Source organism: Poeciliopsis prolifica, unplaced genomic scaffold (assembly GCF_027474105.1).
Source record: "Poeciliopsis prolifica strain line A6 unplaced genomic scaffold, Auburn_PproV2 SCAFFOLD002, whole genome shotgun sequence".
Lineage (NCBI taxonomy): Eukaryota > Metazoa > Chordata > Actinopteri > Cyprinodontiformes > Poeciliidae > Poeciliopsis > Poeciliopsis prolifica.
In genome coordinates, this window is record NW_026562377.1 from 24549054 (window position 1) to 24571589 (window position 22536).

The window sequence follows — 22536 nt, forward strand, 5'->3', positions numbered from 1 at the left end:
TATTTGCAATTGTGGTTTTTAGAGCCTTTGTAAGGGAAATGGTTTTGCAGCTCCCTGGCCAGGAAAACCAAAACTCAGTTTCATTTTGCTCAGAAATGTCGCTTCCTGCAGACAAAGTGATTGATGCATTAGCAGCAAGCAGCTAAAGCCTGCTATGAAGCTTACAAATCTGTTGAGTCAGCACTATTTTGAAACCAGCACTTTGTGTTTGCGCGATGGCAATCTTTGTGCAGTCAAAGATGGAAGATGGCATTTTGATTCAGGCGGCAGAAGCTCACGACAGCAATATATCCACCGCGCCACACATTTATTTTCCATCTGTTTATCTAAAGGGAGATGAAGCTTGAAGGCAGGAGGATTACATCCAAACAACCGACCGGTGTTTCTGTCGGGGGGGGGGGGGAGGAAACGACCCATGTCAGCTACCCAGAAAGTTCTGATTAGTAATCGGAGGTGTGCTAATGATGACTTAGTTGCTTGCATTCAGGGTGGAGAAACAGCCGATAAGCTTGTTTAAAGCCTCTTTAGCCGTGTTGAGGAAAATCTTCAGCCTAAAGTCTTTGTAGACGGAGAGTAGGAAACAGCCAGAGAAGTAGGCAGGAGTTAGGACTTCCTGACAGCTCATTTAACACTCTGCCTGCTTCCACCTACTTACTCCAGAGCCCCTCTCTTTCTGACGTTAGCTCATTCTTTTATGGAGGGCAAAAAAAAAAAAAAAAGCAGGACATCGTGCTAGCTTTCCCTTTATAGATGCTCTATTCAGAGACTTCAGCATCGCTGAACCAGAACCCTTCACAGGAGGCCTTTTCTTCAATCCACTCTCACACATCAGTTCCTAACACACGCTCCAGTCCAGACGTGTGTGTGTGTTTGTGTGTGTGTGTGTGTGTGTGTGTGTGTGTGTGTGTGTGTGTGTGTGTGTGTGTGTGTTCATAAATGACACTAGCAGAGCTGACTGGATTCACACCCGCCAGCTGCAGACATGTCGGAGACATACAGAGACACACAGAGACGCGGCGCTGTCTGGACGGTTGACAGCGTCTCCTCATGCCGTAAAAAAAAACACATAAAAAAAGTAAAACATTTTTTTAAAAAAAAGCACACACACCTTTCCCTCTGTGTTCCTTTAGCCAGGAAGTGTTTATGCAGAACTTTCTGATGGAGAAATTTCTCATGACAACACCTTTCACATCATTACAGCATCGTCTGTGCAAAGTTAATTTAACACCATTACTGAACTTATTCGGGTCAAAAGAATAGCAGATGCATGTGGTGGACGTCCAAACAGTTTACAGCAAATGCAACCCAGTTATTTTATCACTTCACACACATACAATTTTATAATTCCAGTTATCCTGAAAGCTTTCCAAGTTGGCAATAAGCTGGAAGTAAACAATCATTAACAATTGGGATACATCACCATCAAAATTGATAGCAGAAGATGTAAGTCTTTTTTTTTTTTTTTAACATATCAGTATCAGTCCGATAAGTATGGATTATAAAATTCCTTTCACTAATCTGTGTTGGTCTATGATTCAAATTAAATATCACATACTGAAGTCTGTGCTTCTAGCAAGACAAGATGTGAAAAAGTTCAACCACTTCCAATAGTTGGAGAAATAAAATGTAGTAGAATTATTGATACCAATAAAAGTTGATCTTATCCATTAAAAGAAAACCCTTTAAACTGAAAATCCCTGGGAACGTTTTACTTGTGCTTTTCTTCTACGGATTCCAAATTCAAAAATTGTTTTTGTGGTATTTTGATTTAACTCACTAATTGGGAGAAAAGTGTTGCAGATAAATAACCATCTATGTGAAACAGACATCCAGTCTCTTATGTAACCACTTTGCAACAGAAAAACCATAAATTGCATTTCTATAAATACTGACACTCCACGGTACAGGTGTCCAACTTCAGTTCTCAAGAGCCAGGCTCCTGAAAATGTCAGATTCCCCTAGTTCAACACGTCTGAAGCAAATGATTGCTTCATTACTCAGCCTCTGCAGAACTTTATCACATACTGAGGAGGGAGTTCAGTCAATAATTCATCTCTGGTGGAGAAGGAACAAATCTAAGATGTCTCTGGAGGACCAGGGTTGGATAGTCTTAGTCCAGATTATAACTAATTTAGCCAGCCTTGCATTAATTAAACAAATAATTACCTAATCCTCTCTGGTACCAACAGCCTGTCTATTCCATGCGGAGAGGTTAAGAAATGTTCTGTAATAATTAATCTGTCCGACAAATTTACCACTCTTCAGATAACAAACAATCCACAGATTTAACAATTATTTAATAAAAATGCATGACCCTGCTGTAATGTACGATCAATAGAGAAGACTTGAGCACTGAGCCTTGACTAATGGGGATCATTTAGCTTCTCAAGACCTCAGAAATAGAGCATATTAAAACAACCAGACCTGCCCTGCTAAAAAGGCTGAATTAAAACCTGCAGATTTACATTTTGGCGTTCCCGCCCAGCTCAAGTGTAATCTTGTGGAAAACAATTTAGCTGTTAGAAAACGAGACGCTGTTGGTTGTCTGAGGGTGTGGGCATGTAGAGCTCAGGATGGAGTGCAGAGCTCAGGAAAAGCCACGGATGAATCAGAGAGAGGCAGAGAGAGAGTTGCTAAAAGGTGTGACGCTGCTCATCATTCAGTGCTATGCGCTTCATCCACCAACATGTACATCAGAAAGCGGGTCAGCGTTCAAAAGCATAGTTAGTTGGTCAGTCTGCAACGATACCAAGGGCAAAGGTTGCAGCCATACAAGTTATCTCCTCGCCGCTGACAACCTGGGTGTGTCTCCACACAGGAACATCGGAATCAGTAAAAAGAAAAAAAAAAAAAGAGAGAGAGAGAAACAAACAACTTGTATCATCCACAGCAGCGTCACGCCCCACGCTGTTTTCAGCCTCCCTTCACTCTGTGAACCAGGACCAGTGATGGAGCTCCGGCTGTTATTTCACTGTCCGAGGCGGATATCGCCGCATCTCCGGTCCCTTAAACTTCAACCAGGGCTGCGCGTTTCCATTAAAGTGACGCCCTAATTCCCACACACTCACTCTCTAACAAACTGGGAGGCACACATTTCATTCCTACTCCGGCTCCCATCCCTCAGCCCCCACGGAGCCGCCCCACGGCCACGGCAGCTAGCTAAATGTCCGTGAACTTGCCGTCTGACCAGCAGGTGCAGCGACTTCACTTGACAAACAGCCGAGCACGAACTTCTTCTGGCGTGAATGAAAAGCATTTCTTACCGCTCTGCTCCCCGAGGAAGACGAGTTTGAATTTTCTTAGAGGATTCCCAAAGTCATTACCCACGGACATCTTGATGGGAGGACGAGGGGGGGCCGACCACGGACGCCGGAGGACAGAATGACGGGACTTCGGAGCTCGGTTGGTGAAGATGCTCGACGGAATGGGGCGGCGATGTTACAGCTCCGAGTCTTCGTGATGGGCACGAGCCGCTGACGCTGCACCGCCCGCTCCGTGACGCTAGGAGGGAGTGTTTAGGCGGGCCCACGCGCATGCGCGTTCTCACACGACTGACAGCCATGAAAATAACATGACGTCATATGTAAGAGAGAGTCCAGAGATGGCGATTTAATGCAGATAAGGCGAACTTTTATGGATGCAACAGGAGGGAAACGACCTAAATATTAGAAAACAAAAACAGGAACCATTTGAGAATCGGAAAGTTGGAACCCCAAGACACATTTCAAGAGCTCTCAAAGTCTACACAACCGTGTTAAAATCGAATTAAACTTAAATAAGTTGTTTAAAATTGGCTCATTTGCTTGGTGAAGGCATAACCTACAGGGATGTTTCCAATAATAATAGTATTTGTCCTCTCACAAATGTATAATCTTTTAATCCAGTGATTCACAACATCAAATAAATATCCATACCAGACAAAGCCAACCTTATTAATAAAAATGCAGTTTTATACATGATTTTCATACATTATGGGGAAAAAACTGCCAAGCTTTTGCTCCATCAGTATGTTCTGATGTTTGCTTCGAGCCAGATGAACTAAAGTGTCACATTAATGGCTATTAAATACAATTATTTGTTGTATTCACTGATCTTTGTATGTAGAGAAAAGAGAAAAAAAAATAGAGGAAAAAAAGTACATTACACAAACAATGTTTCCCAAACGAGATCTTCACTTCTACATTTCAGAGCTATTTGAATGGGTCTCATCAGAGGCCCCTTTATTAGATATTTTTGTCACAATGTAAGCTGGCTCTTTTTCTGAATCTGTAAAACAAAATGTCAGGGTAGATTTGTGTTTATGAAGCAGGTGATGCATGGGATCAATATTTCCTTATTTTGAACAGTTATCTTTACGTCTCTGACCAGCTTCCCTCTTGACAAAACTCATTCCCACAGGTTGATGCGGCCACCACCATGTTCCAACAACTTTCTGCTCACGAAGACATATGCTGCAATAGTTTCACAAAATCTCAAAGCAGCTTTTAAACGGACAAATAGCAAAACACAGAACATGTTCAATGACCAGATCTGTATACAGCATGATTTAGGTGCATAATTTATTTTATTTAAAAATATAAAAGGTAGGAGTAGGTGCTTAATATCTGAAAATCCATCAAAAACTTACATATGATTATACATGAATCTATTCTTGGTGTTGTTACTGATGTCTCAGGGTATGAGACAAATATGTAGAAAATAACTTAAATATTAAGCTATACAGTTCATTAGTTATAGAGTATGTTCCCAATGCAAACAGAAACCCCAAGTCCATTTAAACCTAACACGAACACGTAATGTTCAAAGATATTTAACAATTTTTAATCGAGATTTCATCCTTTATTACAGATGCAGCCTTCCAAGGAGTACTCTTCCTCAAAATGTTCTAACTTCACAGCGACGCTATGAGACGGGTCTCAGTCGGATCACACTCAGATTGTGGGCTTCTTGTCCAGATAGTACTCCTGGGTCCGTTTTGCTTTCCAACCCAGGATGATCAGCAGGATGATGCCTATGATCTTATAACCCACCTGCAAACCAATGTATCTGTAGGGGTAAGGTAATTGATCATTAGTGAATACAATAAATGTGTTCAAAGTGCAGGTACACATTTCTTCAGAGTCGTAAATGTTCCCACCGGCGCCTGAAGAGGACGGTGTCATAGTATTCGCAGCTGAACTTCCTTCCGCACACGTTTGTCCACCAGATGCAAGACATGTCGATGACCATCCCAAAGATCGCTGGACCCGGAAGCCAGGCTGACAGAGACGGAGGCAACGTGAGTTTTGGAGGACACCCACCCCTCAGACGGTTTGTGTTCCCGTTGCCTAAGATTAGCTAACGCTCTGGGATTTAATCTGAACCCAACTCGTCTGGCCTGCAAGAACTGATGCTGCAAAATCCAACGCTGACAATCAAGAAAGGACTTAAATAATTAGTTTAATCCATGTCCATGTCTTTCTTCGGTGTATGTAAATATCGGGTTTCACCCTTTTCTAATTATTTGGTTATTGATATTTTAAATCAGATTCTCCTAATTTATTCAACAGCAGAAATCTGTCCTCCTCTTACAAACTACAAAATCTTGCATACTTTCAAAATCTTATATTGATATTAAGATGAACTAGAAGCAGACTCTTACTGGGGTTTGCTTCAGCACTTAATGACTTAAAGATCATTTTAAATATATATAGTATGTGATTAGGAAAAGTAAAACTTACCAAATATTCTCATAAGTAAGAACTGAAGTCCTATAGCAAATGACTTCTCGTCAGCGGAAACACATCTGAAATGAAGAAAAAAACACAGGACTCAACTTTTAGTCAGTGTGATCCACTTAACTCAGTATTTGTGCCTAAATTAAGGACAGGCTTTTTAAAGAATATATCTGCTACTGCAGATTTTAACTCATAGATACCAACAAATCTGTGTCTGTATGTGTCCACATCGACATATTTCTTTACCTGAGCACCATCATGTATAGTGGGTTGTGAGAGAGGCAGGCAATCAGTGAAGCGAGAGAGATGAGTATTATGACTGGGTAGAGATAATGAGAGCAGCGGTTTGGGCAATGACCTGGTGTGACTTGGTTCTCAGCCCCAGACACACACTTGCAGTTGGTAAATACCTGTATTCAAAGAGAAAGTAACATTATTGCTACACAGCTTTATTGCTACACAGCTTAATTTTGTCATTAAGCAAAGGCAATTTCAAACAGTTGGGCTTGTAGCCTTGATTTAAAGAAACTCAGTGTTTCAGCTGTTTTACAGTTTTGTGGAAGTTTGTTCCAAATTTGTGGTGCATAGAAGCTGCATGCTGCTTCTCCATTTTGGAGAGGCCTGGAAGGTTGATACAACAACAGCAGATCTTGATTTTATCTTAGTGCCAGGTCATTTAGTGATTTATAAACTACCAGCAGTATTTTAAAGTCTGTTCTCTGAGCTACAGGGAGCCAGTGTAAAGACTTCAGAACTGGGGTGATGTCTTCCTGGTTTTAGTCAGAACACCAGCAGCAGCGTTCCGGTTCAGCTCTAGCTGGAAGATTTTTTTTTTTTTTTTTTTTTTTAGGAAACCTGCGAAGACACTGTTGCAGCAATTAATCCAACTAAAAACAATTGCATAAATGCGTTTCTCTAGATCTTTTTGGAACTTTAGTCCTTTGATCGTAAAAATATTCTTCAGCTGATAAAAGACTAACTTTGTAATTGTCTTTATGTATAGCTGAAGGTTCTGTGCTTGGAATTATGATGATTCTTTTCTGCATATTTAATAAGACTATCAAGAGGCATCAGCAGTGGTTCATGCAAATTAAACACTGAAACCTATCTAGACATATGTGTGTGGCATGATGTTTGATTTTCACCTTCACAGAAAGCAAAGATTAATTAACCTTACTTTTGTACATTAATCCTCTAAGCTAGCTGCGAGTCGTAACGTCTGCCTTTGACCTTTAATATTGAGTGCGGTAGTTGGATTGCAAGAGGTCTGGTTCGAACTACTACATAAGCCACTCAGTCCACCAGCTGGAAGATTTTTCACAAGCACTGACGTTTCTACACTTTGTCTAATATGCAAAGTCCTCTGCAAGCTGTGATTTAAAAGGCTTTTTATTAGCTATCAAAAGCAAGCTATGTGTCAGCTGTGGTCAGTTTGTGATGGAAAGATACAAGCCAGCGTGGCAGCAAATGTCAGCTTTATCTGACATACAGAAACTGCCAAAAGTTTTTATATCCCTTAAAATTCTCCACATTTTGTCACGTTACATCCACAAACATTAACTCATTGCAGAAGGATTTTATGTGAGAAACTGTCATTTGTTCAATGAAACATCTAAAAATATCAATAAATTTGAAAATAGGCAAGTTTAATTATATAAAACCACTTCTTTATCCCATTGGTAGTGTATTACAAATAGGAATATTTTTCAAAAGCAGTCTTTGTGTTTGTGGGACTAGAATTGCTGTGACACACAGTCGCAGCCATATGGTTGCCTAAAAAAACAATAAATCATTTGTATAAGTCAATATTGCCTCCCCCTATGGAAAAATACCTTATCTATATATATATATTTTAACAAATATAAGTCAATATGTTGCATGCATTTGTACCCTGAGACCCCTAAATAAAATCAAATACAACCAATGAACTTGAGCTAATCAGTAAACTGACTCCATCTGTAATTTATTCTGAGTAATAACTTAAAGTTAAAAGTTTAAAGCAGGGGGACAGAGAGGTCTGAACTTCCTACAGAGCATGATGCGGTCTATCATCTAAAAATGGAAAGTGTACGGCAAACCCAATTCAATTTAATTGACTTTGAGCTATTTTGCAAGGAAAGAAAAATGGCAGAATGTTCAGTTTCCACACTTCTTCAAAAGAAACTTGAGGTTGTTATTTTCTCTGCAAAGTATTGACTGAGGGAGGGGTGAATACAATCCATTCACTTTTTAGGGTTGTAGTTTGTTAAACCATGTATAATCACTCTAAAGTTATATGTAGTGTTGGACTGTCACATAAAATCCTAATAATAAAGACTGAGGTTTGTAGTTATAATGCGAAAGTGTTCAACGTCACTAAAACTTCAAGTGGCAATTTATTCTGTTTTTACAGGTTCTCTCTCAGATAAAGTATCTATGAGTGACAGCCATGAACAAGCCAGAATGAATTCCCCAAATTCAGAGTTTCTTCTATTTTTCTAAGCTGAAATTTTTAAATTAATACACCTTGCATCAAAGTGTTTTGTTATTTTCATAGATTCTTAGATTCAGCGGCATGCAGGTTATGGAGCAACATTTAACCAGCTTATCTGCGAGCTCTTGGAGAGATTTAGAGTTAAGCGTGTGTTACAAATATGCATGCACAAAGCTTTTCTCTTTGTGCAAAACCTGATTTCAAAACATGACATCAAAGACTCTGTTTGACAGAGGAGTTAAGTAACATCATTGGAGAGCAATGCACTGAATTGCGTCCTCGCCTGTTTTTGTGTAGAAATTACCTCAAACCTTTGGAGGAAAAAAAAGAGACTAGAGACTTATATTTTTTCCTCCCCTTCATTAATTCACACATTAATTTTCTATCTTGTTTTCCTGTTTTCCTGTTCAGAATTGGAGAAGGAACCTGGCTAATTTAGAGCTGCCAGTTCATCTTTTACTTTTTTTTTTAAGGAAGATTCAAGCATCTAAAACCTGTATGATAAAGCTGCAGCAAAATATTTTCTTTTTGTTTGTACAACTGATTTCTTAAAAACAAAGGGTCCTCCCCCTCCCATTAGAAGAGACGACAATTTAAATCTGTGTTTTCTCACCACGTGTTCAACACCAGCATATTTCTATGTATACAGATTCCCTGAGAGAGGGTGATGACTAACCATAGATCTGATGGTCCTGTTGGGGTGTAAGGTGACGTTAGTGCAGCCAGCATGGCAGGGAGAAAGGTACTGAATCCCATTGGAGTCACAGACAGGTAGGGCGGTGCTCTCAGGACAGGAGCAGCTGGCGGAGCACCTGCAGGGGGCAGCAGAGTTCAACCAACGCACATAATCTGTTTCCTGCAGGATGGAACTGAGGGTCTCAATATTTTTAGAATGGTTGTAAAATATGCTACTCAATTTTGTCACGCTATATTTATTATATATATATATTAACAATCAGCTGAAACCAGAAGTTTACAGACACCAAATAAAATGAGACATTTTATTATTTATTCTAAAATTAAATTAGAGTAAACTTCTCCTGTTTTAGATTAGTTAGAAAGTTAGAATTATCAAAATGATTTCCATTTGCTAAATTGATCATCTCTATCAATGAGTGAGAGAATAAATAATATATATATTTACGAATGCCTTCAACATGATAAATTTACATACACAGTGATTGCAGTCTCTTGAAACAATGATGACGATGTGATGGCAAGCGACATGACCTGCTGTTTCATAAAGATGCTCCACCCAAATATTATTGCAAACACAAATAATTTCATTAATTAATAACATATCATTGCTAAATAGAGTCATAACTCAAAAATGATAATTATAAATGTAAAATGTGTTAATTATTCAATGATTATCTTAAAACTTGTTTGGTCTGATTCAACTTCAAGCAGTGAGGAAAAACATGTATGTGTCTTTTTATTTCATGTATGTGAATTTCTGGTTTCAACTCTAAACCAGGTTGAAATGAGCTGTCATTAAAAAAACAAAAACAGCTTGTAAAACCTGAAAGGAATGCGATGTGAAGGATGTTCTGCATCTCTCAGAATGCAAAACACAATTAAGCTTTTAAATTAATATAAAAAAGAGAGCTATGAATTCAAGATAGGCCCACATGAAATTGCAAAAAACCTTGTAACTGTGTTAAAGATGTATAAAAAAAAACGGACTGGGATGTTGGATTTTTTTCAGTTTGAGCTTTATGTTGAGGATATTTTAAAATATCAATATCAAATAATTGTCTGAGCTCATAATATTTATCATAGACACTCTCTGTCTTACATTTTGTAAAATCAAACATTTCCTAAATGTTTCAAGTGTTAACTGCATTGGCTTTGAGACATCAGAGAGCTGTGAGGAAACAGAGTACAGCAGCTCTCATGTGTTGGTCAGACATTGTGCACTCACCTGGGACGATCAACTTGGTAATTGACCTCTGAGACTTTCTGCGTGTCGCAGCCCATGAAGAAGAGAGGGATGCAGAGGGCAGTGGAAATGATTAGCATGATGACTGCGAAACGAGGGATGCTCTTCAAGGTGAGTCCCAGCCTCCTCATGATGAAGCCACCGATCAGCATTCCCAATGCTGCAGCTGGTAGATTCAAAGACCCTGGGAAACAAGAACCACTGGGTTTTTACACACAGCATAACCTTAAAATAACAGCTTTCAGGGAAATTTTAGAATCTTTGATTTGCTATTTGCTTGAATCTCATTCATTTTAAGTCTCTGGACATTTTCTGGATATTTCACTACTCTTTTTGGTAGAACTGACAGACCAAGAAAGCTGCATCTGCTTCAAAATTGACATTTTCATTGAGCTATCTGGCCACAACGACAGTATGTGTGGAGAGTCAAGGTGAGAAATTCAATCTATGATAACCATTCCAACTGCAGAGAGCCTTCAGCACAACTTATTAAAAATATTTATGATCTTGTGTGGTAAAAGAAAATCCACAATAAATCCAAAAATTTCACTTGAACATTCTTTCACATCAATGTACAATTCTGACTGAAACTATAAATTCCTGCCATACTTACCGACTAGCAGAGTGCTGAAGGAAACTGAAACCCCATATTGTCTCTCCAGGAACTTGCTAAGGAAGCTAGCTAGGCCTGCTATGACTGAGGAAAAGCAGCACTGGGCCATGACCAGCAAGAGGAAGAGAGGGCTGGACAGCAGGTGGAAGAACATTCTAGGAAACACTGGCCAGAACACACACAGGAACACTGATTTGTAAAATGCAGCTTAGACAGTCAGGATATATGCCTAGTATCTGGTTTATGATGCGCTCACATTTAAGAAACTCAATCAAAGACCCATCCTTCTCCCGTAAGTTATCGTGTGTGTCACTCTCACTCTCACTCTCCGCCATCTACAAAAGAGCAAACACAGAGGTTATGTCGGCTTTCCTTTGCCAAGGAAAGATTATGATTACATAACCACGTTGTAATCAGTAGGTGCATCAGATGATCCCGTCTGAAACATTATTAAAAACCTGCTTTGTTTGGAGATATTGTCTTGCAGTATGTTGACAACAGCTACAGGACAGGATCTCCAGCCCCAAACTTGCCTTACGTTTTCCTCAATAAGTTTTGGAAATTTTAACTTCAATTTTGGTCAATGACAAGGACTCCAGATGGCTTTGATGAAGAAAAAAATATGGAGCAATTCATACCCACTAATAAGTGTAGTGGAGGGTCAGTGATGCATCAGCCATGGCTGGTGAATCGGAACCTTTAACAGGTTCCAATGGCCTCTTACAGAAGGCCATTGGAACATAATTGGGTCAGTGATATAATTAAAGTTTTTAGTTAAAAATGTGTGGTAAAATGTAGTCAAGTGAAAATGGCTCATGAGCTTTCAATAGAATAGTGAACCAACACATTATTTTCCCTCGTAGATCTGTATTTTTCTGTGTATATCAGATTTTCTTCATTTATTTTGTTCAATAATTGTAATGATAATATCGTTTTGGACTAGAATCAACTTGTAATGTCAACATACATCCAGCAGAGGTCAATAAGAGAACACAGAAGTATTTTGACAATTTAAAAAAAAAAAAAAACCTTTCTTCCACAGCTACAAACTGTAAAATCATGACTTGTATCCTTTCATTTTTAACAGAAAGATGCTTGTAAACTTCTGGCCAAATCTACAGCCATCACAGCAATGCTGTACACACAACCTGTCTTGTCATAGTCACTTACCTCTACTTCAAAGCTCATTTGACGGGGGAAGAAAAAGTAAGGAATGGAGGAGAAGGTCAAGAAGCCGGTGATGACAAGCAGACCCATCCACCAAGCCCCCACCCAGCCGGGGTCAACGGGGCTCAACGTCGGAATTTCATCTGAAATAGACAGAACAGAACCGACTGCTGAGTCGCTACAAAATGCAACGAAGCCTTGATAAACACCCAGCCTGAATCTACATGAACCATAGGATGTGTTTAAAAGACTTTGTCCTTACTGAAGCTACTTCTGTTCATGTCCACATAGAACCGAAGCATGAATGCACCCAGCAGGTAGCCGATGGAGGGTCCAAACACAGACACGGCAAACAGGATGGCTGTGAGCGAGAGGCCATAGGTTAGAGAAAATACATTCCTCACAGGAAAGACTTTTAAGCAACAAATCAGAATAAAGAAAAAACATGTCCTCTACAGGGCGTAGTAAGGAAAATATGTGGGGAAAAAACCCGGTGAATTATTATGAAGTGGAAGGTAAATTTTACATGGTTTACAAAATTGAATGTCTTCAGTCGATGTTGAACGGATGTAGGCGTGGTCAATATGGACTTCAAAACGAATTGATAACAACAAAGATGATGATACAAACTATTTATCACTTCGTTTTTAGAGATCCGTGTGGCTGCAGCTGAGTGTCACAGCAATAATAGTCCCACAAACACAAATACTGCTGTTGAAAAACATTCCTTCTTTAGGTCACCTGTCACATAAAGACGTACGATTATTTAATTAAACTGCTAATTGTAATCGCATTAAATCAGATTTTCAAATTTATTGATATCTATTGATGGTTTCATTGAACAAATAGAGAAAAATGTTAAAACAATTGGTCTCAACAATACTGACAGCTTTGGGGGAGTTATATGTCACTAACAGGAATTTATTATGTTATGTTAGAATGGCCCAGTTAAAGTTTAGACCTTTGAATAAGCAAAGAACCATTTTAGTCTCTAAATGTGAAAAGCTAGTAAAGACATACCCCAAAAAAACTTGAAACTATAAACGCAGATAAACATGGTGACATAAATTATTCGCTCCAATTATTTAGCTTATCATTTTTAAGAATAAATGACAAATCAATTTTCTTCCACTTCACAATTATGCACTAATAAGTGTTGGCTTGTGGTTGCAACATCAGAAAATAGGAGGAAGTTGAAGGAGTGCTGTATCAACAACATGACCATTGAACTCATCTCCTTTTACACACACAGGTCTCTTGTATCTCTGAACTGCAGGTTATTCACCTATGTAGAGAGGGGAGTTTTTACGTTCTGCAAAATCGTCAATGTAGGAAATGCCGAAGGGCTGGATGGGGACCGAACCCACGCCGAACAGAAGCTGAGCGATGCCCATAAATACCCACAACAGGGTGGTCTCAGTCAGGCGCTTGTTAACTTCAACATCACATGACTCCGGGTTGGTGGCGTTGGCAGATGGGTTGCATAGGGCTTGGTCTTCTGAAATGCAGTAGGCAGACACACATGGTCAAATATTGGAAGAAAGATGGAAAAAAAAAATTTAAATACAAGAAGTGATGTTTGATGACAGAAAACTGCAGATTTTTAATTTCTTGAAACCTCTCTGGCCCTCTGTTGAATCCAACATAATCAGTCTGAGGTAAAATGAAAAGGCAGAAGGAGGCTTCTGTTACTGCTAATGAAATAGCCTGAGGGTAACTCTTATCTTCGTAGCTTTTAACATAGAGATTATGAATGTTCCTTCAGTTTATGTTAAAGTTCAACTGAACAGGGGGAGTGAACCTAGTCAACTCTTGGTGAGTCCACTTAAGAAGCTGCTGGTGCTGTAGGCAAACCCAAAGATGCATTGATATGTTTGTGCACTTGTGAGCTCCCTGGTCTGGACCCACTCGGCACCGACAGACGTCATGCGGCTTTGTGTTTGTTTACGCGTGCAGCTTGTTCTTACTCTGCAAAGCCGAGCTGTGTGTGTAGGGCTGCGACAGAAAGTGAGGTAAGGTGAGGATCATGGCGCTGAAGGCCATCAGCAGTCCGCCGATGCCAATGATGCGAGGACGGTGAACCCGGTTGCCAAAGTAGCTCACAAACACAATCAGGATGCAGTTGCTGACCTTTGAAGCACAACCAGAGAAGCAAACCAGTCAGATCCTACAACCCACACAACACAGAAAATGCAGACGTGATAAATGAAGTCTCTTTTCGAGTACACTTAATCATTTGATCCATTATCGCAATGAAAACATTAATAAGGTGGCTTTGCATGACCAAAGCGTGAACTGAGATGTAATGTTCCGGCTTTGTTTAGTCTAGTTTCATAACACAATGCTGAAAGCAAACACACAGATAACGTCAACATGGCAATGTGGTTTGTAACTCCTGACCGCGGGTCATTTATCGGAGACAAATTAAAAGCATATTTGAGGGATTCGTAAGGAGAACACTGAGACTCAGTACTCCTGACATGTGTGTCTCTAAAATACAGCAGTGCCACCTGAAATATCAGGAAATGTGACTTTGTGTTGCATGCTCGCACTTCAGTTCCTCTTTTGTTATTATCCTTGAAAGATCACACTATCTCAGTCCTACAGCTCATGAGGAGATGCTGCTTTTGGCTCTTACCTCGTTGAGAGAGGAAATGGCTCCTGAGGAAAAGCTGTTGAGGCCGTAGCGCTTCTCGATAGTGGAGATGGTGCTCCTGAAGTAGGCGCTGTAGAGCAGCTGCGAGAGCTGCAGGAAGCAGTGGCACAGGACGAACAGCTAGGACAGACAGAGAGACAGACAGACAGGATGTTGCTAGAGTCTCTATATTGTGGTTAAAGAAAATAGTAATGCTGTCATAGTCAGAAACAGAAAGAGAAGATCTCTGTCCGCCTGGAACCTGCGATCAAAAACAGCTTAGTGCTGAACAAAGAGGTTCAGTGACTACAAAGTGTTGAGGGTCTGCTGCTCCAAAGGAGGCTCAAATAATCAGCCTTCCTCCATTCACAGTTTCTATAAAGTGTTTTTGTAGGTGCGGATGTCATTCCTGGTCCAATTGTCCCAAAGGACTTTGCTCCTGAAATCATGTTTCATTTTCCTTTCATATCAACATTTACAATTTCTCCCAACAGTGATCCATCCTTGTGGCAGGATGGAATGACATCTTGTTTCATGCAAAGAAGAATGTTTTCAATAAACTCTCCCTCAGGAAAAAATATTGAACCTACAGCTCATGTTTTTATTGGTAGGCAGCCAGTTTCCAGTAACAAAGTATACCATAATAAAAATGTAAGAGGTTTCAAACCTATTCCAAGGAACAATGATGCATATACTCACCTACTTGAGGAACCTGCTTTCTTGGAAGTGAAAAATTTGCTAACAAGTTGTTACACATGCAGCTTTCATGGCATTTGACAGATTAATTTGACTTTTTCTGTTTATTGAAGCTAAGTCAGGAGAGTGTTTTATGGGCCAGAGTCAGCTCAAGGCCAACATCCATTAATGCAACTCTTAGCTCAACAGGTAGTCCTGCTGTAGGGATCTGAGGTTCATTTGGTCAGCTACCCTCTCTGAATTTGTAAAAATCCTGGCAAAACAGTAAATAGTTGAGGAGCCAAAAAAAAATAAAGAATCATGTTTTCCAAAACATCGAAACCGCACACCTCTTCCAGAGCAAAAATCTGACGTTTTGGACCCGCTGTCTGCCAAACCTCCAGCTTTTCGTTACTCTACATAGTCCGTGTCTCTATTTGTTTACATGACTTGTCTCTTGCACTTCTCTCTTCACACAGAGAGTTGTGTAAGGATCCCAGTTGCCTGCTGGTTGGACTCCCAGGGATTTGGAAAAGGAGCCACGGTCTGCTCTGAGGGCTTCACAGAACCTCCGCGCGAACGTCCCAGTGACGCTCAAGATACGTGAGGAGATTTAGAGGAGAATTTGCAATGAAAACAGCGATAAATCTCAGATTTCATCTTTGTTTAGCAAACTGCCAGGTGGGCAAGGGGAGAATAAACTGTGCAGCTTCCTCAGAACAGCTAATTCCCCCATTAAAACTCATCTTTCTGGTTTGTGAGCACGCACAATACATGCTTGTACAGCGTTGCCAATATTTCATCCTCGTTTCCTATCAAGCGGCCTTTGCCTGTCTGAGTGTTTCAACAGGACCTTGTTCCTGATTGAGGCAAAGAATGTCTTTTGTTCGAGATTGAGATCATGACAAATAGTCTAAATCTGAGCTCAAACCCACTTCGGTCTTTGCTGTCTCAGTTTCATACATAATCCATGAAAACATCTCTTTTTTCCCACTGAGAAATCACCTAGTGCATAATAAAGCAAAAAACAAAAGGTTATTATCCTTAATGTCATAATGTTAGATTGATATAAGATATTATTTACACTTCCTGGTGGAGAAACTCAAAGCAACAAGTTGAGCAAACAGAGGAAATGATCAGCTTTCCACATAATTTGGTACACACGCACAGACTGGCACTGAACACATGCAGGATGTGCTCCCTGCAGGGAGGATCCACAAGAAGAAAACCAGAATTCATCTCAATAAATTAGGAATTTCTCATCAAAGGTTCTTTTTTTTATCAGTAATTTAATCCAAAAAGGAAACAAACCCTTCATATTTGAAGTGTTTGTTGTCTTTGATGATTATGGGTTGAAGTTTATAAGAAGATTAGACTGCAACATCAAACCAATAAAAAGTGGCAGAACACTGCTATCAGATCCACAGGTTGTGCATTTGTTAACAGTTGTCCTTTTTGAACACACTGTCAGGATGACATTGTCCTCGACTTCAACCTGCTGAGAAGGGAAGAATCGCAGGAAGTTCACAGGACGTTTTCTATCACTTTGATTTAAGAGAGCGAGCTGATGTCATATTTATATTTATTGTTGGGTTTTTTTTTTTTTTGTTTCTCGTAAGACTTAGCTACTTCTTTAAAAACTGGAACAAAGACAAAGCAGCATGGGAGGTGAGGATCGCCTCCCTTTTTATTGTGAGCAAACGGGTTGGCTGCACAAAGGCCTCCTGAACACAATAAAGCAGCACTATCTCAGATTCAAAGGTAACAGTTACAAGCTAGGTTGGCCACATAGCTCGGCTTCATATCGGAAGCTCCCGTTTTCAACTACATGTCGACGCTGCGATAGTCATCACAAAGTTTTAGATTCCATCTGACGGTGCATCTGGGTGGAAACTGATTCAACTCCATCAGCCCTCATTTCACCACACTGTTTCTGACCGAGACGATAAGAAAGCAACCCAAACCCGTGTGGTGTCCTTCACCGCAACTCATCCTAAAGGATGTCAACGAAAATTCGGCTGCAATTCTGTCTTCTACATGTTTTGAGAAAAGTGTTTCTTTCGCTAGTTATGTGCTTCCCAGAGGAAACTACAGCATCTCAGAAAATGTCATGAGTGTTGAACCGCCTGCTTATTTAGTCTTGGACATTTCGTTTGAAGCCATGTTAGTCACTTTCACGTTGTCAAGTTGGGTCCTGTAATTTTAACCCATTTTATTGGGGTTTTACAATATCTCTGTTTTTTGTTTTTATGCATTAAAATCTGAAGTGAGTCTAAATTTGTATTTACCACTATGAGTGGATACTTTGAGGAATTTTCTTTCACTGTAATTGCCAATCTCTACACATGTAGAGACCGAAAGCTCTACATAAGCTTTTTTGATAATTAACTCAAGCTCATTCAGGTTTGTCGTATGAACTCTTAAGAAAAGCACCTCAGAGTGGCTTTCATGATACTGCTGTACTTGCAGCTTGACAAGATGTGAACAAGGCATTGTAGTTGAGCGGGACATTAACACAAAACGTCTCGGTTAAATCGTTGCGTTTCCACGGTGCTAGAAGTTCGTACAATGAACCACTGCATTCTGCTTTTATTTACATTCACACAAGTGTATCAATTTCTTTGGAAACACTTTTTAAGGTTAGCCAAGTGTAAGATATGTGCTGATGAGATCACCAATAATGCTATGATTTACACGAATGCAAAAGTCGCTACGCTTCAGAAAAATTGCATCAAATCTGACTGAATTTTCCTCTCGGATGTCGAGATAGCCAGAAGGAAAAAAAAAACAAACATGTAAGAAGGCTTACAAGATGGCATATGGTGCTCAAGTGCAGGAGTGAAGTTGTCCAGGTGGAAATTTTTAAAGAATAGCCTCCAGCTTCAGGGGTTAAAGGCTCCGACTTGAGTGCGGACAAGGTGTAGCCAGCAGAAATAGTTCAAAGCGGAGATCAGTACATAAACAAACCGGGTGCTCTCACGAACCTGAGGAAATAGAAAGTAAAGGCTTTTGCAGTTCTGCTTGAACTTGCGCCAAGAGAAAGATGAGTGGATATCAGTGGTTTGTGTCACTTTTGTTGTCTGGTTGCGCAGTATTTGCATTCAAGTGGGGGAAAACTACGACCGTGTTGTTTGCTGCAATCGGAGTCCCGTCTTTCATGCGGCTAATCTCATCACTTAAATGAGAGCAGATTGACAAATTGCCTGCTGTTTAGTCTGTTTGTTCTGAACTACTCCCTTTATCTAAATATACCACCACAGGGCTTGGAAGGGGGCAAAAGTTCATAAGGAACACCCAACGTGACTGACAAGATCATGACCCGATGCTGACCCTCGCTGTTTCACCGACTTCCCATCCATCCACGTGAATACATCAGTGCTTCAACAGAGGGTATCTTCCAGCACAGAACCTGATACGGCAGGAGGGATAACTAAACATTAAAAACTGTCACGTGGAGTTAAATGGTCTTTTCTTCTTTTGGCGATAGAACTGTTTCTACTGTCTGAAAAAGCCTCAAGTCAAAGGCGTTGCTCGGAGATGAGTCACTGTCACGTTTTGAGAGTAACAAGCAGGAGTGCAAAATAAACCTTTGCCTCATTACCCAGAGTCCTGGAATGCAGAGTTTCTCATCCATTGTTGCAATACAATGACTAAAAAAAAAAACTCTCCTTTTGGCACGTAGTGGATATGGATACATGTCTCCCTCCGGTTAGTTCTCTAAGAAGGTAGTAATACAAACGGAGACACACAAAACTCCCCAAAACTGGACGTGAATGCTGCTGTTGAACACATAAACATCTTTGTCTTGACTTAGAACATTTGGTTCTTATTGGAGGAAGATCAATCAAAGTTATCAAGACTTTCCTTTGGTTAAAGCTATTAGAAGATGACTGAAATTCCACAGATGTAAAAACTACTTCTGGTTTTGTACAACTGGATCTCATGGAGGCCCATTTCTGCCACTTTGATGGACATAAAGAAAAATCTTGTCTCGTGTTTATGCGATTTAATGGAACTTTTTTTTTTTTTTTTACAACCACGTTTCGTATTTACTACATATAAAAATCACAATTATGAGCTGTATCCACAATTATGAAGATTACTCATTGTTTTGTGGTCTGGAAAGAAAACCCTGCTCACCAGCTGGTGGGCTTCAGGACGTTGTCTTGTTGAAATTCCCATTTAAGGGAATTTCCTGAGTTGGCTATAGTTTTTGTTCCACTGGAATGGTAGTTTTCCATTATATTTTATATTTTTGGTTTTGACTTTCTTTTAAAGATACGTTAACTTAAGCAGCTAATCCTTTACGGCACTCGATTTTATGTTCCCCACTCCCCAATAAACTTTTTTGACAACAGTTTTCTCTCATCATAAACCTCACATATCAAACTCTGCACTGCTACCGCTTGAACAATCCCTCTTTCAAACAATGACTCAGTAAATCACAAATTAGCAGCATAAACAGTATGGCTGCCAGTTTGTTTAGTTTTCTGTTACTCTGATACACCTGCTATTATTTTTTTGTTTTCTCTCTCTCTTGTTTTTCTCCTCTGCTCCCTCCCTGCCCACGCCTGCCCTGCTTTCTCTGTTTTTGTCCTATCTTTTTCAATATTTTTTTAGCCTTTCTTTGCACATCCTCCAAATCTACAAATTATGGATCTGGTTAACCAGTCTCTCAATGCAATTGGTCAAATTGTCTCAACGAGAAGACTGGGCACAGGAGAGCCCTCTTGTCCTACAGGGACACACCCGGCAGGATACACCCTGGATTTATTCATGATAACAGGATTTCTGTTGTTTGGAGCGTGTGAATACCTGGCTCATTGACAAATTTGTGACGGACTTGGCCGAACAAGCGAACACTCAGACTGTTGGTGTGGACAGAGACGCAATATGGATGTGAGTCTTGCTGAGACTCGCAGCCCAGCTGAGGACTCAAAAACTCACTAATTGGATGGAATTGATATTGGAAAAGTTGCTAGTTTCAATTCAGTGGAACAACCAAACTAATTTGGATAATTGGGAACTAAGATGTATCGGAGAGACTTTAGGGAAGATTGAAATTTATAATCTACTCAATCTAAGACAGTCTGTATCTGAATTGGCTTTCTCCATGTTGCCTTGGAAGGGATGCATGTTTCCAATCTACTTGAAGATATGTAAAGATAAAGCTCCTTCCGACCTCAACCCCCCCTGTTATCCATGCAGCTGTGGAGCTAAGGGCTCCCAAGGCCATGCCTTGATAATATCATCTTATCAGACTTCTGCCGGAAAGCTGAGCAACATGGTTTCATGGCCCTCTGATGTCTCTGCCTTCATTCATGTCGTTGTTTTGCCTGAATGTTGCCGTGTGCCCTGATGTGTCCTTTCCTCTTTTTTATCCTATGTTTTTAGAAACTGTGGAGTTTTTAACCCAGAAAAGGACAAACTTGGAGTCCAGAGACTCTAGTTTATTCATTTATAAGTCACTCTTTAGATTATATTTTAGAAACTGTCGAGTACTCACTATTTGGATGCAGATAAGACTCCTATTATTGCAACCAGAAAAGGAGGTAGAGCAAACTTAGAAACCAGAAAAACTACCTTAGCAACTATTTTTTAGATTCTGATTCTTCCAACCCAGAAAATGAATCAGACCAGAGGATACTTACTGATACCTATACCCATCTACAAACCCTGAATAAGAGTATCTAGTTTATTTACTTTAGATCAACATCATTATCTTTTTCTTCTTTTGCTCTTTCCTTGGTTTGTATTTTCTTTTAAATCTTGTAAAGCCCTTTGTATTGCCTTGTTACTGAAAATATGCTATATTAATAAAAATTCTTGTATTGGCCAGGTCACTGGACAACCACACAATAACCATGCATGAATCATGCACAGGTCATTGGGCATGGTGGTTGCCAGGTCATCAGAGTAGAAATATTAATGTTTCAAGATACCGGACCTTAATAATTTTGAGCACAAATGTAATTTACTAAATATTAGATAATATTAGATAACGTCATATTTTCGAGATAAGGAGGTCAGTTATGGCCAATGCAACTTCTAATAAAGAGGTCAGAATTCCGATTTAGCTCTATTTTTACTTTTTTTTTTTAAGTCCCAGTGGAGTAAATTTAGTTAGTTTTTTTTTTTTTTTTTTGAAAGTAAGATTTATTTTAAGCCCAGGTCTTTATGACAGAATATAAACGGGATAAAATTAAAATAACTTTCTATCAGATTATTGTTAAGGACCAAACACAGCATTGCACTTTGTTCCCAGGAGGCAGAGAGACGCTCAGGTCCCAAAAGGTTCGTGAAGAGAAACGTGAGGCGACGTGCCGAGGTAGACTTTGACTCTGTCGATTCTCCAGCGAAATAAAAATGTTAAACAACAAACAACGAGTGAGAGAGAGAGGCGGGTTAAAACGCGACGTTTAAACGGCAGCATCGACTCTTACCTTTATACTGCAGCATGGCGTCCTGTTGACTTTCCTCCTGGTTGTGGGGTAATTTGTCTCCATTGTGTCGCCGCGCCGTCGCAGTGGGAAGCAGAAGTGCGTTTCTCTCGCTGCTGGCTCGATTTCTACCTCCACCGGTGAGCTGGGAGGCGTTTTAAAGGCTGTTGGTGATGATGCAACTGGGCTCGCGCTCAAGCGCCACATGTCTTTTTTTTTCCTCCCCCCCCCAACAAAGTGATGATCAGGGAACAGACACTCTCGCGCGCACCTCTCCGGTCTTAGTCGCGCGCGCTCACCTGGGTGAACTTGGGGCGCCTGAAGGTGTTTTTTTGTCAGGCAACCACCGTTACCCACCCGGTGAATAACGGTCGGTGTTTGAACGAAAACAGAGAAAACCAGGAGCGCCTTTTAATTTAAAGCGAGCTCTGGTCCTCCGAGTGAACCCCTGCGTTGGTCCCCCCTCTGTCCCCGGCAGCTGAAAGGGGCTTAATGCTCATTACTTGCGGTATGCGGCTCCCTCGGCTGTTTCGGTCTGGGGCTAATAAGAGCAAACAATCCAAAGAGAAGCTCGTAAACACTTATGAACTGTCAGATTAGCTGGGAAAACAATTAACGAAAGCTGAAGTATGCGCGAGCCGCGAGGCGCGCGGACAGAATCGCTTGTAAAACTGTTTTATCTAAAGTTCAAAGTTGTTCTGGTTCCTGTTTGCGCCTCGCAGGTTCAGATAATGGTTCAAGTTCAAGGAGCAGCTTTTGGTCGCAGGTTTCACCATCAGAACTCACAAGAAAAGACAAGAAGAGATTTGGATCAAAATACAAAATATTGGAAACTACAGTTTTTCTTTTCAGTGGTCACAAACAATTGAGTGAA

At 40.2% G+C, this 22536-nt stretch overlaps 2 protein-coding genes across 3 annotated transcripts in view; both read right to left on the reverse strand.

The window, feature by feature from the left end:
- rab6ba (RAB6B, member RAS oncogene family a) overlaps positions 1-3494 on the reverse strand; it is a 48849-nt gene extending 45355 nt beyond the window's left edge. For both annotated transcript variants that reach the window (XM_055046522.1, XM_055046510.1), the window contains exon 1: positions 3264-3494. In XM_055046522.1, coding sequence (XP_054902497.1) covers positions 3264-3333 — 70 coding nt within the window. In that variant the 5' untranslated portion in view covers positions 3334-3494. The remainder of the gene's footprint in view (positions 1-3263) is intronic.
- A 434-nt stretch (positions 3495-3928) lies between these two features.
- slco2a1 (solute carrier organic anion transporter family, member 2A1) lies at positions 3929-22047 on the reverse strand. Its single transcript, XM_055046567.1, has 14 exons — positions 21666-22047; positions 14551-14688; positions 13880-14042; positions 13198-13410; positions 12175-12273; positions 11916-12055; positions 11002-11080; positions 10746-10910; positions 10115-10316; positions 8867-9002; positions 5964-6127; positions 5721-5785; positions 5138-5258; positions 3929-5046 (listed from the first exon to the last, which is right to left on the reverse strand). The coding sequence occupies exons 1-14, from the start codon at positions 21867-21869 to the stop codon at positions 4932-4934; spliced, it is 2004 nt and encodes a 667-aa protein (XP_054902542.1). The 5' UTR covers positions 21870-22047; the 3' UTR covers positions 3929-4931.
- Positions 22048-22536: the final 489 nt, after the last annotated feature.